Genomic DNA, 18,429 nt, shown 5'->3' with positions numbered 1-18,429 from the left:
AGAGGGGATTAAAGCAACAATTATCAATGGAAGCTTCAGCCACAAAAGGTTCATAGGACAGGCTCAGGCTGACACCCCATGAGCCATTAGCTAATAGCAGCATCACTAAAGTGGGTCAACCAGACACCAACATGAAGTGATGTACTAGGAAATACATATCAGTATCACCAAGGAAGCATTCTCACTGGAAATGTCCATTTCTATTAAGACTCCTAGATCTAACTACCAGTCCATAGAAAATGCTGACTAAAGAAACACAAGTTAAGGCATCATGAGAATGCAATTAGCCAAATCCAGAATGTGAGATGTTCTAAGTAACAACAACAACAACAACAAAAAACCCTTTTCCCAATAAATTAGTGGCAACAACAGCCTCAGGGCACATAAAAAAATACGGGTAGCATGTGGCCTTTGTCTAGATCCCGATATATAATAAACTAGTCAGATGCACAATGTAGTGTGGATGTACAGGATCACAATGTCTGGAGTTTCTTCAAAACCTTCTAAGCTGGGGGCGCCTGGGTGGCTCAGTCAGCTAAGCATCTGCCTACGGCTCAGGTCATGATCCCAGGGTCCTGGGATCAAGGCCCGCATCAGGCTCCTTGCTCAGTGGGGGGCCTGCTTCTCCCTCTGCCTGCCGCTCCCCCTGCTTGGGCTCTCTCTCTCTGACAAATAATAAATAAAATCCTAAAAAAAAGAAAAAACCTCCGAAGCTAAATAAAGACAAACATGGGGAAGGTAGGAAGAAAAGACTGGCCACATGTAGCTGAAAAATTGAAGCTGGAAATGGAGGTTATTTTTTTAGTCTCTACTTTGAGAGCTTAAAAAATTTCACAACAAAACATTAAATGCCTCATCAATCTGCTCCTATACAACCAAGCCTCACGTTAGTAGTTTTCAAGTTTATGAAATTGATAGCTGGAGAAAGAAGACATTCATTTTTCAGAAAATCCAAGTAGAAGAAAGGGAAGTCAAGGATGTGGGCTGACTCATACATAGTTTTGAAAAGACAAAACATCAAACAAAAACCACACACACACACACACACACACACACAAATCAATAAAACTTATCTCACAATTTCACAAGAAAGGGGTTTTCCTCCAAGACAATCTTCTCTTGGTCTTTCGATGTAAGATCTCTTACCCTTAGTCTCTAAGGTCTACTTGCCCTTTAAATATAGTACAGTTTCGGGGGCCCTAGGTGGCTGAGTCAGTTAAGCGGCTACCTTCGGCTCAGGTCATGATCTCAGGGTCCTGGAATCAAGCCCCGCATCAGGCTCCCTGTTCGTCACTTTTCCCTCTCCTACTGCTCTCCCTGCTTGTGCTCTCTCTCTCAAATAAATACATAAAATCTTAAAAAAAAATAAATCCAGTTCAGTTTCTTACCTTTTTCCTAAAGCCTGCCTCCAACCTAGAAAGCTCACTCTCTGCTCCCAACTCCTAGAACGTCATGTAATTTGGCACGTGAAACAGCAAATAATGCAACCTGATCTCTCCATGTGCGAATGAGCTGACCCTCTAACCAGGGGGGTCCTGAGGGCAGCACCTACCCCTCTGGCCTGTCCACTGCTACAACAGGCCCAGAGCTCCCTGCTAGTGCTACTGACTGGGTGAAAAAGGAAAGGCACCTCATCGAAGCCACAGGAATACCCCAGTCTGCCCCTTACCTGTGTGATAGCCATTGTCTGAGGTATAAAAGATGTATGTGTTGTTAAGCTCCCCATTGAACTCCAATCTCTTGACCAGTTTCTCCACAAGGTCATCAACTGACAGTAAAGTCTGCCATCTGGATATATACAGAGGGTGACAATAGGATTTCAGAAACAACGGCTGAAGGAATGCTATCTTGCCAAAAAAGCAGGAGCAGAGTCCAAAACAAAACCACCCAAAGCCCCCAAAACACGCTCCCCAAAAGCTCAAATCCCAAACTTCCTTTCCTCAGACCCCTCACTGAAAAAAAAAAAAAAAGGATTAGAAAATCCCAGAACATAATTAGTTCATTCCAAATTTAACTGTTTCCAAAGAAATAAATGAGGCTTTTAATAACCAGTTAGCTTTATTATACTGGTGATGAGAGCAGAAACAACTGGAAGGGAAAGCTGTCAATTCAGTACTGATTAGCACAGATAAATTCAGATAGACCCATGCTACAGCAACATTTAAGGGTCTAAACTAGGGGTCGGCAAGCTATAGCGATGGGCCAGTGTGCTCACTGTTTTTGTTTTTAAATTGTGGTAAAAAACACACAATGTAAAATTTAACATCTTACGTTTTAAGGGTACAAACAATAGTATTAAGTATATTCACACAGCAAAGCGATCTCCAGAACCTTTTCTTCTTGCAAATCTGAAACTCTGTATCCATTAAACAACTCACTGTTTTTGTATGAAGTTTTACTGGAACAAAGTCATGCTCACTCATTCACATATTGCCTAGTTTTACTCTAACCGCAAAGCTGGGCAACTGTGACAAAGACTGTCTGGCCTAACAGGCTATAATATTTACTCTCTGGCCCTTTACAGAAAAAGTTTGCTAGCTCCTGGTATAATCTAAATACATCTTAAGAGAGTGTAATGAATTTTTAAGAACTGACTTAAAGAAATTCCTTGAAATTCCAAATAGCAATGGCAAATATTCTGCTCTAGTCTAAGCCTTTGGGTCTTATGCAAATATTGGGCCTGATCTCTCACAAACTGACCTTTTCTTCAGACACAGGGAAATTTTTTTTTTTTTTTTTTTTTTACCAAATGGCTCCAGTTTGCAATTATGTTTTAACAAGTCTTAAAAATGAATTGTTTTATTAGTCCTGAGGTCCAAAGACCATCTCCTACACCTTCTGGGGCAGCAGACCCCCAATCAAAGAGTCTCTCCCATCAGCTTGCTACCTTTTGATTTTGTCTCAAAGATAACCACATGTGCAGTCCCTTGTTCATGGGCTGATTTGGAAAGTCCTCAAAGACCACCCAGATTGAGAAAGTAGTAGCTCTTACCTTTTCCGAAATGCATTATCTAAAAACTGAATTGAAGAATTAGTCATTGGGGTCTTGGCTTGCCTAATTAACCAGTGCTTGTTCTAAAATTTAAAAGAAAAAAAATGTTAGGACCAAGTCGCTAAAATCAAATAAGCTACTAGAATACATAATGAAAAGGAGCATTTTATACTTCAGCAAAAACGAACTTACTGGAGCAGTTAAGGAACTTCAGACTTCCTGTCCCCTGCCCCATGTGTTCCTAAAAACACTTTCTATAGATTCTCACTCATTCTTTAGCTTCTTCCCAGTACCTCCCTAATGAAAGAAGGCCTGGGCTCCTTGTTAGCAACATTAACCAGCATTCAAAGAGATTTAGTGAAAGATATTGGGAAACTACCGGCTAAAAGGAGTCTAAAACTATAACACTGAGTCCATGCTTTGGGTCTACTATCCAAGCTACAAATGGGTAAATATTAACTTTACCTTCCAATAAGTTTTGCCCTAAAAAGCCATCATTCTATCATCCTCTATTTTCCTACCCAAGATATTGATTATCCTTGAACCTTGTGGAAATCTCATCACAGCAATTTCCTAAAACCTCAAGCCCAAATCTAGAGGGTTCTTCTCTTTTAAATAAAGCACTCACAGTTTTAAAAAACAAAAACATTCCCATACATCATTAATTCTCTCCTCTCTACTCATAAAGCCCTAAGTTACCATCTCTCAAACTGTCAGCCTCCAAGGGTTCTTAGTTAACATGTTTGAGAAACGTTATACAGCATAGCCTCCTGTTGGAAAATCATGTTGGAACAGGAATAACTCTGAGAAATTCTATAACAAAGTGACTTTGTTAAAATTTCTAAACTTACTTGCTCATGGGAACCTCTATTAACTTCTTTAGGAACATAGAGAATGGCCCTCTAGTTCAAAACTCAGTTCTCCCAGCTTTAAAGATCCTACTTAAGCACTTGCCTACAATGTGCCCAGCAACGTGCTGAATATTTCTATGTTCTTTAATCCACGTTGCGGCTGCATGAGGAATCAAGACCTCCAACTTTACTTATCTATTTCTCCCACGTTAGATAGAAAAGCAGAAGTTAAGTATCTTGCTCACAGTCAGGTCACTTAGCTCGAAAGTGGTAGTGCTGAGTCTAATCCAAGACTCATTCTGTCTACCACACCTCGCCAGCAATTAAGATTTCTGGGCAACAGGGACGAGGCAGTAGAGAACTTCTGCCTTTGAACCAGTGAACAGCCTACCCTCTGTGCCAAGGGAAGTGTGAGTAACTGGCATAAGGGGGCAAATATTTAAGTTATGGCCCTTAATTATATTCCCTGCTCTCGTTCATTTCTCCATTTAACTTCCCTTTCCAATCACATTGCACTATGTCACCCCCTCTTTTCTATGCCTCAGGTCTGGTGAGGGCCACCCACGGGAGCTACTGCAGGCCTAGCTCAGCCCCACGGAACGTGTCTCAGCCACTACCACTGCCACGTAGGAGAGCCAGCACAGAGATTAGCAGGAGAGCCTGCAGTCAGGAAAGAGCATTTCTTTAATACTTCCTGTGGACTCTCTAGCTGCTAACTGGATGTGTGGCAGGAAGCTTATCTGCACTTCTGAAGCATGTTTATGCTATCTATTATACTCAAGACAGGTGCAATTACCTTTAAAAGATCTGTAAGGAAAACCAACTACATGGCTCAAAGGCTCCCTAACAAGATAATATACAGTTTCTTATATCAAGTGTGGTTTAATTCAAGGGTTAGGGGAAGCTACCACTCCATGGATGTTGAAGTTCTTATTTCTTGGCGCAAAGACGTTCTGGAAGGTCTTCTGGTACTGAGGTGCGGCTGTCCAAGGAGAATGAGGTGCTGGTGTGGAGATCATCATGAAGAACGGCTCAGAGTTGGACTTGTAGTCCAGGAAGCCCAAAGAGATATTAGCCTGAGATATACAAAGATCGGTCATCTTCTACTCAGGACTTGAGAGATGCATGTTCTCAGATATACAGGAGGTAGACGGTCATATTAGCTTTTAATCAATCTTAAGAATTTAAACCAATTTTAATGATCTTAATATTAACACAATCTATGTTACAGTTATTTACAAGTATGTTGTTGGAACAACTATTTGGGTTTTAGGCAATACTTATTTAAAGAAATGGAAAAACATACCATCCTAAGAAAGCAAATAAGATCTTAGTGATTTTACACGATCTAAAAATTGTTATGCCTCCCGTAAGGAGAGAAACAGTAATCTGGCCTTTTAAGGATTAGCTTGCATTAATATGGCTTAGACTATGCCTCTGACACCCTAAAGTACATAAAAGAGAGTCAATCTAATTCACAGTGGGACAGGTGGATTAAGTTACCTTAATCTGTAGACATCGTAAGTTATGCCAACTAAAGCAGCTAAGCTAAATGAATAATATTAAATCCAAATACATCACACCAGGATTTTAATTTATATTGACTTCAATTTTTCATTTGCTTATCTGGAGATACATTATGAAAATGAAAGCATCCCACATACATGCTATGTGTTTAATTGTTCTAGTCGATTTATAGCTTCATTTATTCCCATCACTAAACTCAACGGACTGACTGCATCAATTGCCTTTCACCATCTCACTATTCCTTTCCCCTGCTTACTCTAGCCCTGTCAGAAGCCTGCGGTCCCCACGCGCCGAGCACACTTCTGCCTCAGTGCCCCCCACACCCGTTGTTCCCTCTGTCTGTGCACCCTTTCCCCTGATCTGCATAGCGCACTCTCACCTCCTTAAACGATATCTAAGTAATGCCCATACCTTGCCTTGTCTATCTGGGGGGACTCTGCTTCATTTACTGAACCACCTGCTATGCTGGGTGCTGGAATATTTGGTGAATGAATACTCTATGGAAGGCTGTCATTAGAAACACCTTAGATAGGAAAGGAAAGTCCTAAATTCACCCAGTTTCAGTAATTTTTATATATAAATCCACAAAGACTTAAGAACTTCCAGTCCCCAGCACCCCATCCTCATGGTGAAGCTGCCATCTCAGAGCTTGTGAGTGAATCTGGGGTCAAGAGTAAGAACCTCTCAAGTAAAACCTCTTCAAAGTAATCTCTATAGGCTTAGAGATTAGCCTTTGGAAAAGGATTTGTTGATGGAATTTCAAGAACATTAACGCTGAGCCTGGCTTATATACAAAGAAAAATGCCCTCGGGAGTCTTTAATCAGTTGGAAATATTTTTTGGCAGTTAAATGAAGTTATTATTCATTCCCATTACTCAACATGACCAAGTCCAGAGGTTTTCTAGGCAGAGGTTTCAATCAACTGTGAGCCAAACCTGCAAGAACAGAGCTTTGATAACTCACCAGAACATCTGTCAGGTAGTCCACACTGTAGTTTTCGCCATGCTTTCGTGCCTTCCCATTGATAGAGAGGGTATAATTATAGTATTTAGAATTCTTTTCCTATTAGACAGGAAAGTAAAATTTGTTAGGAAGTCAGCACACCAAATGAAAGTCAGAAATCATGCTGGGTTAAACTACACTCTGTTTAAATAGTGATAAGACATTATGGGGCACCTGGGTGGCATGGTTGGTTAAGCGTCAGACTCTTGATTTTGGCTCGGGTAGTGATCTCAGGGTTGTGAGACTGAGCCCTGCATCGGGCTCCATGCTCACCATGGAGTCTGCTTGAGACTCTCTCCTTCTGCCCCATCCCCCCAGCCCTAGTCAAATAAATCTTTAAAGAAAAAAAAAGGCATTTAAAAAAAAGGGTAATTACTCACATTAGTACTGAATTGGATTTTTTGCCTAGAGTTTTATCAACTATTGGCATAGTTTCAATAATCTGTCATAGTTTAAAAAGCCACAAGTGGATCAGACAGACAGCAAAATATGTAACTAAACCTTGTGTGATGCAGGAAAAACATCCTCCAGAGGAGTGACTCACAATCAACAGACTTTCTTTTAAAGAGATAAAATAGCTCATCCTAAACTCAAAGCAACTTATGTCAAAATCAGAGCTAAATTAGAGAGTACGCATATTTTACGTCTCTAGGGCTGTGTATAATCATCACCAACTTCAGTAATCACTCACCAAGGCATACCAATAACTCCAGCCTAGAGGTACGTGTTCTAGTCCACCTGCATCTGGGGCCCCATACTGAAAAGCAAGACAAGCAGGACATTAGAAATGCTCAGACATGAACAGATCAGAAAGAAAGAGGAAACTTTTAGAATCCTTTTAGATCAGTGCCTGAAACCAGGTGCTCAATTTTCCCAAACACATAAACCTAGTCAAAAAGTAAAGAACACTATAATCCTAGGAACTTCTGAAGTTGAAGTTTGCAAACTATGGCTAGTAGGCCAAATCTAGCCTGCCAACTGTTTGTATGATCAGCAAGCTAAGAATTTTTTTCCATCCATTAAAAAATACAAACAGCAATCAATAGAGGAATATTTTGTGACATGTGACAGTTATAGGAAATTGGAATTTCAGTGATGAAGTTTTTTTGGAACACAGGTGAACTCATTTTGGTTTGTGTATGTCTATTGCTGCTTTCATGCCACAATGGCAGAGTCAAATACAGGAGTCCCCCTTATTTGCAGTTTCATTTCCCATGGTTTCAGTTAACCCCTGGTCAATCGTAGTCCAGAAGCAAATGATCCTTCTGTTAGAAGGTTCACAATGCCTGCCATTCACCTCCCTTCATCTCATCACGTACGTGTTATCATCTCGCATCACCACAGGAAGGGTGAGTACAATGCAGTAAGATATTTTGAGAGACACAACATTCACATAATTTTTATTGCATTATATGGCTGCACTTGTTCTATTTTGTTATCGGTTGTTGTTAATCTCTCACTGTTCCTAATTCATAAGTTAAACTTTATCACAGGTACATATACACAGCTACAAACAGTATATATACAGTTCAGTACTATCCATGGCTTCAGGCATCGACTGGGGGTCTGGGAAAGCATCCCCCGTGGATAAGGTGGTGGTGGGGAACTACTGTCATCGCAAAAGAGACATATGACCTGCAAAGCCCAAAATATTTACTTCTGGCCCTTCCTAGAAAAAGTCCGCATGGCTTAGGCCACAGAGTTCATTTCCTGAGCTACTGATGGCATAGACTGAATACTCCAACTGATCTTGTGGCTAACAACAGCCAAAATAATCAGACTATGGGCTCTCAGCCTATAGCTTCACTTGTCCTGATGATGAAACCTCCTTTGGAGCTCAATTTATTTGATGAGATGAATTAAGTGACCAGAGAATTATCCCATTTTATCTCGACAAGGTTTAGCATTGCCCATTTAAGGAAGAATTTAATCTATGAGAAATTGTTGTATTTTAATGAATTTCTTCTAATTTTGTATAGACGTTAAATGATCTTTGATATGCAAAGTAGTATAAATTCTCTTTATGACCCACAGCTTTATCTTAATAACCTAGTAGCTGTACTTATTTCTCATGATTCTTTTCAAACTGACTCATCTTCCTTCAAACTCACAAGGCTGCAAATTCTCCCAATTGTGGGGAGGGAAAGAATGAACAGAATATTCAGATCAGATATTAGTGTCTCTAGCAACCATGGATAAAGTATGTAAGAAAATGTACCTCTTTTCTTTGTCCTGCATCCCCAGTTTTACTATAAGAGATAACTCAAATAAACTATTTCTTTTAAGTTTGAACTCTAAAAGCTAAGGCCAATGTGGTGAACCTGGGGGCCATGAAATCTGACCTTGGTAGGCTTTAATGGGTATCCCTCTATCCAGGCGCATAAGAGGTCACTACATCAACCACTAAGTCATACGCTTTAGTGGCCTGAATATCCCAGGCTCTGGGCGTTTTCCCTCTATCACTGATCTCTCCACATTTTATTCCCATTCTTTCAGGTTAGAAAAAGGGTTAGTCTTAAGTTGTTATAACGCAGGAAAGGTGGTAGAAGGAAAAAATTCTTCCTCATCCTAATAAAGGAGAAGTGGAGACAAAGATACCATGACAGCCACATGACAAGCAAAAGGAAGAAAAAGGGGAAGATCCATCAGACAGTAGCAGTCATAGGACAACTTTAAAATAAGTGCTATGAGGCTATTTAAAGGAAGAAGAACTATAATACTTAAATCATGTAAATATGTTCAAGTAAATAAATTCTTGTTTAATGGGCAGATTAGTAGAAAACAACATATACCAAAAACATTTTAACATGACTCAAGTGGATAATAATTAAAAGACAACACGAATTACATTAATTCACATTTATAAAGCTTTTTTTTTTAAAGGAAATAATTAGATCATTCAACCTACCTCATTTAAGTATTTCCCTGCGAAAAAGGTCTGATAACCACACATCGATCTGAGAATTGCTGGGAAAGTATTTGGTTCTTGGATCTTCTGCCAAGACTTACTACTGCAGTTTCCCTCTAAAGTGTTGTTAACAACGTGATGATTATGTGGGTACTTCCCTGTCAAGATACTGGCTCTGCTCGGGCAGCAAAGAGCACTTGGCACATACTACAAAGGGAACAGAAGCAAAAAACCCGGTTACACAAGAAAGATGGATTTCTCATCATTTCTAAAGAGAGTAAAGAAAGCTACTTAATACTCTAACTTTGAATGTCTAGTTTCTCATGGAATAGAGTTTTTTCTTTTTTTTTTTTTTTGGTAACACATGACACACTTTAGAGCTGCTTTAAGTCACATAGTGGAGACAGTAAACTAGATAAATCAAGAGAACAGATTTCTTTTTCAGTTGGTTTCTTTCTGCAGAATAGAAGTTATTCCAATCTCATCTGCCAAAGAAATATTTACATGATAGGAGCTAGGTCTTTTTTTTTTTTTTTTTTTTTAAGGTAGGCTTCATGCCCAGTGTGGAACCCAAAATGGGGCTTGAACTCAAGACCCTGAGATCAAGACCTGAGTTGAGATCAAGAGTAGGACGCTTAACCAACTGAGCCACCCAGGCGGCCCTAGGAGCTAGGTCTTAACCAAGAATAAAGACTACTACTTGACTCTAATGTAGCTGAGAGGCACAGGTCCATTTTCAGGGTGATCTGTAGCTTTATAGATTTCCTGTATCACTTAATACACTGAATGTAGATTATTTTTTCTACTCTAATTATATTCCTATTAGCTACTATCATCACTAATCTTAGCCCTTTCTACCTAATATTTGTATAGGTCTTAGTACACATCACCAAGCCACTTTACAGAGAATACTAGTTTACACTCACACCAGCAGGGAAGGAATGCTCATTTAAGTACACCCTTGCCACAATTACGTATTATCCCTTTTAAACAGTTGGCATTTCTTTGGCCTTTCAAATTGGATTTGGCATTTTTAAATACTGGTGGAGACAGACATTCTCCACATGCGTACTGACCAACTGTGTTTACGTGAATGATTTGTTCATGTGCTTTGTACGTGTTTTCTTCCTGGGGCATCAGCTTCTTGTTATATAAAATCTGAGTTAAGGAAGGGTTCAGTCATGTAACAAGTATTTGTCATTTTTTACTTTTGCTTTTTTAATTTTGTCAGATATTTGACTTCTGTAATTTTCACATTGGCAAGCCTTTTAATCCTTCTGCTTTTGTGTCTGCTGACCTATTTTTTGGTCAGTCACGCTGTTTATTGTACCTTCATATTACATTTTATTATCTGGAAGGGCAATTTCCTCCTTTAAGAAATTATCTTGATTGTTCTAACCTACTTATAATTCCAGATAAATTTAAAATCACTTTACTCAGCCTAAAACAAATCTTGTTGGGATTCTGATTAGAATAAACTAATCTTGGGTCTTCCCACAGAAAATGATGGGTGTGTCTACATGTTAAGTATTTTTATTACATCACGCACGAAGTTCTGTAACCTTATTTATAGGTCTTAACCATTACTGGCCACCACCAGCTATACCTAGAGTCTGCATTTTCCTGCTGTATGAATGGGCTCTCTTCTCTCTCCTCCGGAGTACTTCTCTAACTGGTTACATTGGAGATTATATTTATTTTTCATTTCTCCTTTACTAAACTCTATTAATTTAAAAAGTTTTCAAACAATTCTACATTTTCTAGGTAGAAAATACAAAGAAGTGGAAATAATTTGTCCTTTTCCAATATTCCAGTTAATTCCACGGGACTTATGCCAATGACTAGACAGTTCAGGACAGCATTAAGTGACAAGTATCAGGGCCTTGTCTCATCTCTAAAAGCAGTGGCCTGAGTCTTTCACCTTAACTATAAGGTGAGCCATTTGTTTGAAATACTCATCATAGTAAGGATACATTCTTTTAACAGTTTAATAAATTACCAGGAAAGGATGCTAAAATTTCAGGGGACTTTCAAGCATCTATTAAGATGAACATTACATTTTTCGTCTTTCAACTACTGATCTTGTTGGTGGACAACATAACAACCACCATTATGTAGTATTTACTGTAAGTCAGGCGCTGATACAAGTGCTTGCTTTACATGTATCTATTTGCTTAATATCGCAAAAACCCTGAGATAGGTTTTAGTACACCCAGTTACAAATGGGGAAACCAAGGTCCGCAGAAAGGTTAATAACCTGCCCCAGGTCACAAAGTTAGAAAAGAGGCAGAGAGAGCATCCAAAACTAGGTGACCCAGCTCCAGAATCTGTGCTCTTAAGCACAACACTGTGCTGCTATTTAATGGATTTCCTGATAAGCTGGACTACTACTTACTTGATTATGTGCATGAATTTGATTTGTTAGTATTTTATTATGGATCTTTGCATCTACATTTGTTTACTTACTTACTTACTTATTTATTTAAGTGGGCTATTTATTTAAGTGGGCTCCACACCAGCCCTGAGCTCACGACCCTGAGATCAAGACCTGAGCTGAGATCAACAGTTGGATGCTCAACTGACTGAGTCAACCAGGCGCCCCTGCATCTATGTTTATATATACATATATATTTGTATCTAATACCTGCACATATATGTGTATACACACACACACACATGTTGGTTTTGTCTGGTTGCTATTACCTTTCTCAGGTTTGATCGTCAGGGTTAACTGGGCTTTGTAAAGTGGCCTGCAAGCATTGACCACAAAGCAATTTACACAGCATGAATGTTACTTGACTCTTATAATCCATTTTCAAACCTCAAACAGTGACGTTTTAAAGAAAATTCTCTAGTTCTGAGCTATAAATCAAACTGGCTTAGAAAATACCTACAATTAAGGTTCAATTCGTAAAAAGTAATGTTTCAATTAAAAGAATTCAAATCACATTAATTAAAGTCCTTCTTTTAGTTCAGACATTTAACTAGGAAAAAAACCACACAGATTACACTAGACTCCCCAAAAGAGAGTGCTTCTTCTTAGAGCATGAACAGAAAGTCTCACAAAATTAAGTCTGCCTTGAAACTTACAGCACTGGAGAAAGTCATCCCCATTTCTCCAATGAGAGCCTTGGTTTTCTTTAGTGGTGTCTGTGAAGTAAATAATCATCTGTTAAACCATTTCCTTCAATAAACAAAACACACAGACCAAAACTCATGTTGTTTGCATCTTAACTCACAATGATCAGCTCCATTTGACACTAAAAAACTGTCAAAAGAGTCCTGTGTGATTCTGGAGATGAACCAAACAGGTTTGGTTAGTCACTTATGTCCCATGCAAAAGATCAGAGAGGTCATCAGGCCTGCAGGAAGGGAAAGTTCACAGCTGATAGCATTATTCTAGCAATACTGATTTCAGTGTAATGAAGTTTTGGTGCTCTCTTTCATCACCAGCCCCCTCACAGGACAGATAGGGCAGATCTCCATTAATTCATCTTTAGGAGTAGAACGTGGGCTAAGAGATGAAAGGAGACTTCCACCCTTTGAAACAGAAGTAACACTTAGGTTCTGACTCTTATCTGAGAGCCAGATAAGGTCCTGACGACCAGAAAAGGACTCAAATATCACACATCCAGTGGTGGAGTCCAAATGCATGCATTTTAACTATAAGCTCAAAACCCCATGCACTAGGCCAACCACCGCCTCAGGTAAGAACTTGAACCAGGTGGCAAAGAGTACAGACAACAATTAATCACAAATCCTAGAGTGAGGACACAAGTATGAAGAAGGTCATTTAAATACAAATAAATACAAATAAAAGAAACACTAACCATCTTTATTCAGAACCCAGACAACAAAAAAGGACCATTGAAGAGACTCTAATTTTAATTGTATTGTATGAATCAGTTCATGATGATTTTGAAGTACCTTTGAAATCTAAGACCATATTCAGTGCAGTTTTACGTATACCTTATCGTGCAGTAATTCCTTAAAGATAATCTAGATATATAATTATGTTAACAAGGGTCTTGTTTATAATACTGTATAAATGACTCTCCCCCACTATTTTACATAGATAGTAAAAAACCTAAAGAACCCATAAGCTCAAAAGGATGAGAATTCTAACTTATTTAAGAAGACCTTTCATAATTTCATGAGTAGATCCATAATAGGTTCCCAAGAAATGCTACAGATATACAAGGTCTTCGTTAACCTTCAGAAGCAACATCATCAGCTACGATCTTCCACAAAACATCACTGAGTGCTACTTTCAGGTAAAGAATATTGGGCTGAATGAAACCCTGGTTTGATGAGAAATCTGAGTTATGATGACACAGGGAGGGAAATGAGAATACAAAGTTTAAGTGGGGAAAAGGACTATGTGAGTTATTATATGGGACTTAATCCTCAAACTGGTGAATATGCAAAACTACTGAAGAATATCTGATTTACAGTAAGACTATATACTGTGTGATTACAGCTCATTTGTTAAACACTTAATGTGTGCCAGGCACTGATTGAGGCCAGGAAGGACAAAAGACAGAAGGTCCTTACCCTCATGACCTCTGTACTCTTGGGGACTTAAACATTTCAGGCAGTGAAAAGTGCTATGAACAAAATAAACAAGGATGATGTGCTTACAACTGGTGGGAGTGAAAGGGGGAAACGACTTTATTTTTTTATTTTATTTTTTTTAAAGATTTTATTTATTTTATGTGACAGAGAGACAGCCAGCGAGAGAGGGAACACAGCAGGGGGAGTGGGAGAGGAAAAGCAGGCTCACAGCGGAGGAGCCTGATGTGGGACTCGATCCCGTAACGCCGGGATCACGCCCTGAGCCGAAGGCAGACGCTTTAACGACTGCGCTACCCAGGCGCCCGGGGAAACGACTTTAGATGCGTGGTCAGGAGAGGCCTCTTTCAGGAGGTAACTTTGGTACTCAGAGTCACATGATGAGGAGGCCAGCCATGCAAAGATCTAGGAGGTGCTTCCAGGCTGAGTGAACAGCAAGGACAAGGGCTGCTGGAGAACAGGCACATATGAGGAACAGAAAGAAGCCAAATGTGGTAGAAGTAGCACAGCAAGTAAAGGAGACTGTGGCGTAAGACAAGGTCAAAGCGTTAGGCAGGAGCCAGCAGATGATGCAAGGCTGCCTAGGAACACAGATTTTAGTGTAAGAAGTTTATATTAATGACTGTAATCTTTATACTGTTAACACTAGTACAGTGATAACCATAATCTGTGCTGAATCAAACAAATCCTAAACAAGAAACCACACTGTACTGAAAATGTGTGTGTCCATGCTAATCTGAATGCTAAAATGGAGGCTTAAGATGTCAGTAAAGATAGCTGCAAGGCTGGTCAGGTGAAGGGTGTGCAACACTGCTTAAGCAGCCGCCAATTTTATACCTGAATATGGGTAAATGTGTTCCTTTACTCCTCCAAAGCAAATCCCTTCCATAAAAATCCTAAGGAGTCATTTACTTTTTTGGCTCCCGTGTACAGCTGCTCTGAAATAAAATTTTAACATTTCTAATAATCTATGGCTAATTTTTCTTTTAACAATGAAAGACCACTTTGCTTTAAGCAAAGACAGGATGTATTTTTCCCCTACATTTCATCATGGCTCCTTCCCTCCCTTCCCTGAAGTTTTGACCAAATGTCACTTTTGCTAAAGTGAATGATTTTAAAAAGAGCAACCCGTGCTTCTGTGAAGAACAGTGTGTTCATCCTGCCATAACATTCAAGTAAAATAAAAAACAGGAACTGTTCCCTAAGCAAAAAACCCGAAGTCCCACAGATGATACCCGCAACAAATACAGTGAAATGTTAAAGATGATGCATAAAAGACGATTTCAAAGATGACTGAAAGATTCTACGTGAAACAAAAATCCCACCAGCACTATAATCCCTCGACCTGAGCTGATCTGGTGGATTGGACTACTGTTTATTTTGCCAAAGATGGCAGCAATTCATAATCTTTTTTTGAGTCAGAGACCTCACTCTCTCCACAAAAATGAAGATAAAATACAGGGTATTACATATAAGTTAAGGACTTCCATGACCCCACTGGTGTCCCTGAGTATCGTCTTAAGAATCTCTGACCTAATAAAAAAATAAAAAATAATAAAAATAAAATAAAAAAATAAAATTAAAAAAAAAAAAAGAATCTCTGACCTGAGGTATAAGTGAGTATGCTGATATGGGTATGTGGAATGACATCTGGTGAGTCAGTATTATCACAGTATTCTAGAATATGAGAAAAATGGGGCTTCAAGATCATAAGACACCAGGCTTTGCTACTTATTAGCTATACGAACTTTGGCCAAGTTACTTAACACCCTCTAAGTATTAGTTGCCTCTTATTTAAGGGAAGGACAATACATACAGCAGAGGACTCCTATAATGACTGAAGCACAAGTATAAAATACTTCACACTCTAACTGGCTCCAAGTAGGTTTTCAAATGCTGTTATTGTCTTAGTGCCTTCCCTTCAAGTCCCGTTTGACAACTAGTGGTAGAATACTCTGGAAAAGGCTACAAGAGAAGCCAGAATACCCAGGAGAGTTGGGAGCATTAAATTTGACCTGTTCCCTCTACTCAATTTTGGCTCTTCTCTTTAGTATAAACACCTATAAAAAAGAATCTGATACTGGTTTAAAGAAGCAAATATGGCTAACACGCTAAGAAGATACATCTGTGGTAAGAAGAAGCTCAATTCTGAACTCCTTATATTTCAGTGACAAATTTTTGTTTTCAGCAGAGATGTAAAAGCTTGACCTTTTAATTGTTTTAGTCACTAAGCTAGTACTAATTTTTGATACAGATGGCTTACACTTTCTAGACAAAACACTTTTCAAGGACACACACACACACACACAAATTTTTTAAAGGAATTTTTTGAGGAGGGTCAGTGTAGTGCTGGGAATGGAAAAAACAAAGGAAATTCCAGGAAAGCAATTAAGTCAAGACTCTTCAATGTCAATGTGGTGGAGTAGAAACTAAATGGCAATGAAGCGTATGTGGCACGAATTAGTGTGGAGTCAAAATGCAAGCATCTTAAACATAAACTAGAAAAGGTTTTCCGTGTGGTGAACACAGTCCTGAGTAAGAAATACATTTTCACTCATAACCCAGAAATATATATATGGATAAGTGTACCTTTACTATATATAGCACATGTATCACACCAACATTTTCTATTCTACTCTATTCCACAGGAATATGTAAATGTAAAATGCCGGTAGCTACTCACTAAACTGATTTCACAACTCACTTACGGGTTGAAATTGGCAGTTTGAAGGACACTGAGGTAGGGTGTTCCCAGACATTATAAGTTAGGAACCTCTTGTGTGAAGTGTTCTCATAGTTTCAGCACTTAGCTGAAAGCAAAAAGAGAACTAAACGAAGAAATAAAGGATATATATATTTTCTTAAAGATAAGAGAAACGTCACACTGAGGATCAGAGCACTCGTCAGGATTCTGACCTGTTTCAACTAGCTAAGCGCCTGGGGAAAGCCACTTTCTGTGGCCTCCAAGAGTAGGGGGCTGGGTGAATGCTTCTTAAGGTCATAAATTCCAGAACTCTAAGATACAGAAGCAACATTCACTCTGGGAAAGAATGAAGTCTCATGACAAAACACATTTAAAATGGAACACGGGCAATAGCAGCGAATGCATCAGCCAGGTGCTCAATCAGGCTAATTGAATTTTCTTGACTCTTGTTAGGCAAGGCGCACCCTGAAGAGTTCGACAACCTACCTGCCAGATTATTTCATTTCAGCACTTATTTCATAAATATCAGGCACAGACACTGTACACGGAGACGAATACAGAGGTAGCCTAGGTCCTTCAAAGAGAGGGCTAGACTTGTCCTCAGATCCTCTAATCCAAAAGAAAAACACGGCTTGCGTGCTCTTAGCCAGCATCTGCTCCTCCTTGGTTCAGCCCATCCCCAACTGGCGTCCACCTGTTTATTTTGAGCTATAAACGCGAACTCCACAGCACTAAGGTCCAGACTAGAAGCTCTGTGTGGTGCGTGCATGTGTGTCTACTCAGAAGAGACGCGGGAGAAAGAGGAAATAGAATCCTGCGGCCCCTCAAACTTGCGGAAGGGGTCTGGCGTGGCAAAAGCAAATGTATCCGGAGTCAAGGCAGCCAGCTGAGGGAACTGGGGTGGGGATGGGGAAGAGGACAAGAAACCTGGGGGTCAGCCCGGGAGACGGAGGGGCGGGGCAGAAATAGAAGAGTTACCATGCCGCCGAGCACTTCGTCCTGGTCGTCGGTGAGCAGCAGCACCACGTTGGGCCTCCGAGAGCCCTCCGCCACCCCAGAGACCCCCAGGCAGCTGCCCAGCAACAGCAGCAGCGCCGGGCTGCAGGAAGGCAGGTGACGGGGGCTGTTCCGCCCGGGCCCACTTGGGGCCAGAGGCAGGAGCCACATGGCGGAGAGGGCTCCGGGGGGGCCCGAGACCGAGCGGAGGGACGCGCAGGTGTCTAAACGGCAAAAGGCGGAGGAGCCGCAGGAGGAAAAGGGTTGCCAGGAAAAGGCCGGGGTCTGGGGTCAGGCGTATTCTCCCCTAGCACGATCACGTGAACCGGGGACAGGGGGCGGAGCACGCCGTGCGGTCACATGAGGACCGACGGGGCGGGACTGCGGGCGGAAAGGGAGGGAGGTCGGATCAGCGGGCCGGAAACCGGAAGTGGACACGAGGGAGCGAAGAACGGGTCGGAGATGCGGCTTGGGCTTGCTTCAGTCTCTGGCTCAGGTTGGGTTCTCAGGGGGTGTGAATCTGAACGCTTGGTGCAAGGATTAAAATGGAGAGAAGATAAGATGAAATAGAGGAGGGAATCAGCTCACAGTAAGCGATTAGAGAAGGGAGGAATGGACCTACCAGGTAGTAAGATCAGCTGGTGGGCGAGGTCTGGTCTCTCGTATTTTATCCTCGAGTCAACAGACACCTAAGAAAGCCCTTATATTAATCATTTCTAATTTTCTCTACAACTCACCTGTTAAATTTGAAGCTGGATTCCGAGTCATCTTTCTTAACTTCAAGCTTCAGCTGATAACGTGATTTCAAACAAGCAAACGATTTAGGAATATCCTGACAGCCTAATATTACTTGGTGAATTTTTGAAAGCCCTCTTAG

The 18,429-nt window shown here is 40.3% G+C and overlaps 1 protein-coding gene across 1 annotated transcript in view; it reads right to left on the bottom strand.

Moving 5' to 3' along the window:
• The window catches only part of GNS (glucosamine (N-acetyl)-6-sulfatase), a 60,913-nt gene extending 43,048 nt beyond the window's left edge, over positions 1-17,865 (bottom strand). Inside the window, exons 1-8 of the mRNA XM_045789663.2 lie at positions 17,535-17,865; positions 12,371-12,430; positions 9,281-9,487; positions 7,064-7,129; positions 6,334-6,432; positions 4,752-4,919; positions 2,993-3,075; positions 1,670-1,788 (exon numbers count right to left, since the gene is read on the bottom strand). Of these exons, the coding sequence (XP_045645619.1) occupies positions 1,670-1,788; positions 2,993-3,075; positions 4,752-4,919; positions 6,334-6,432; positions 7,064-7,129; positions 9,281-9,487; positions 12,371-12,430; positions 17,535-17,723 (991 nt within the window). The 5' untranslated portion in view covers positions 17,724-17,865. The remainder of the gene's footprint in view (positions 1-1,669; positions 1,789-2,992; positions 3,076-4,751; positions 4,920-6,333; positions 6,433-7,063; positions 7,130-9,280; positions 9,488-12,370; positions 12,431-17,534) is intronic.
• Between the last annotated feature and the right edge of the window lie 564 nt (positions 17,866-18,429).

This window comes from Ursus americanus, chromosome 17 (genome assembly GCF_024610735.1).
Source record: "Ursus americanus isolate L20-20 chromosome 17, mUrsAme1.1.p, whole genome shotgun sequence".
NCBI lineage: Eukaryota > Metazoa > Chordata > Mammalia > Carnivora > Ursidae > Ursus > Ursus americanus.
This window is presented reverse-complemented; position numbering and strand designations above follow the sequence as displayed.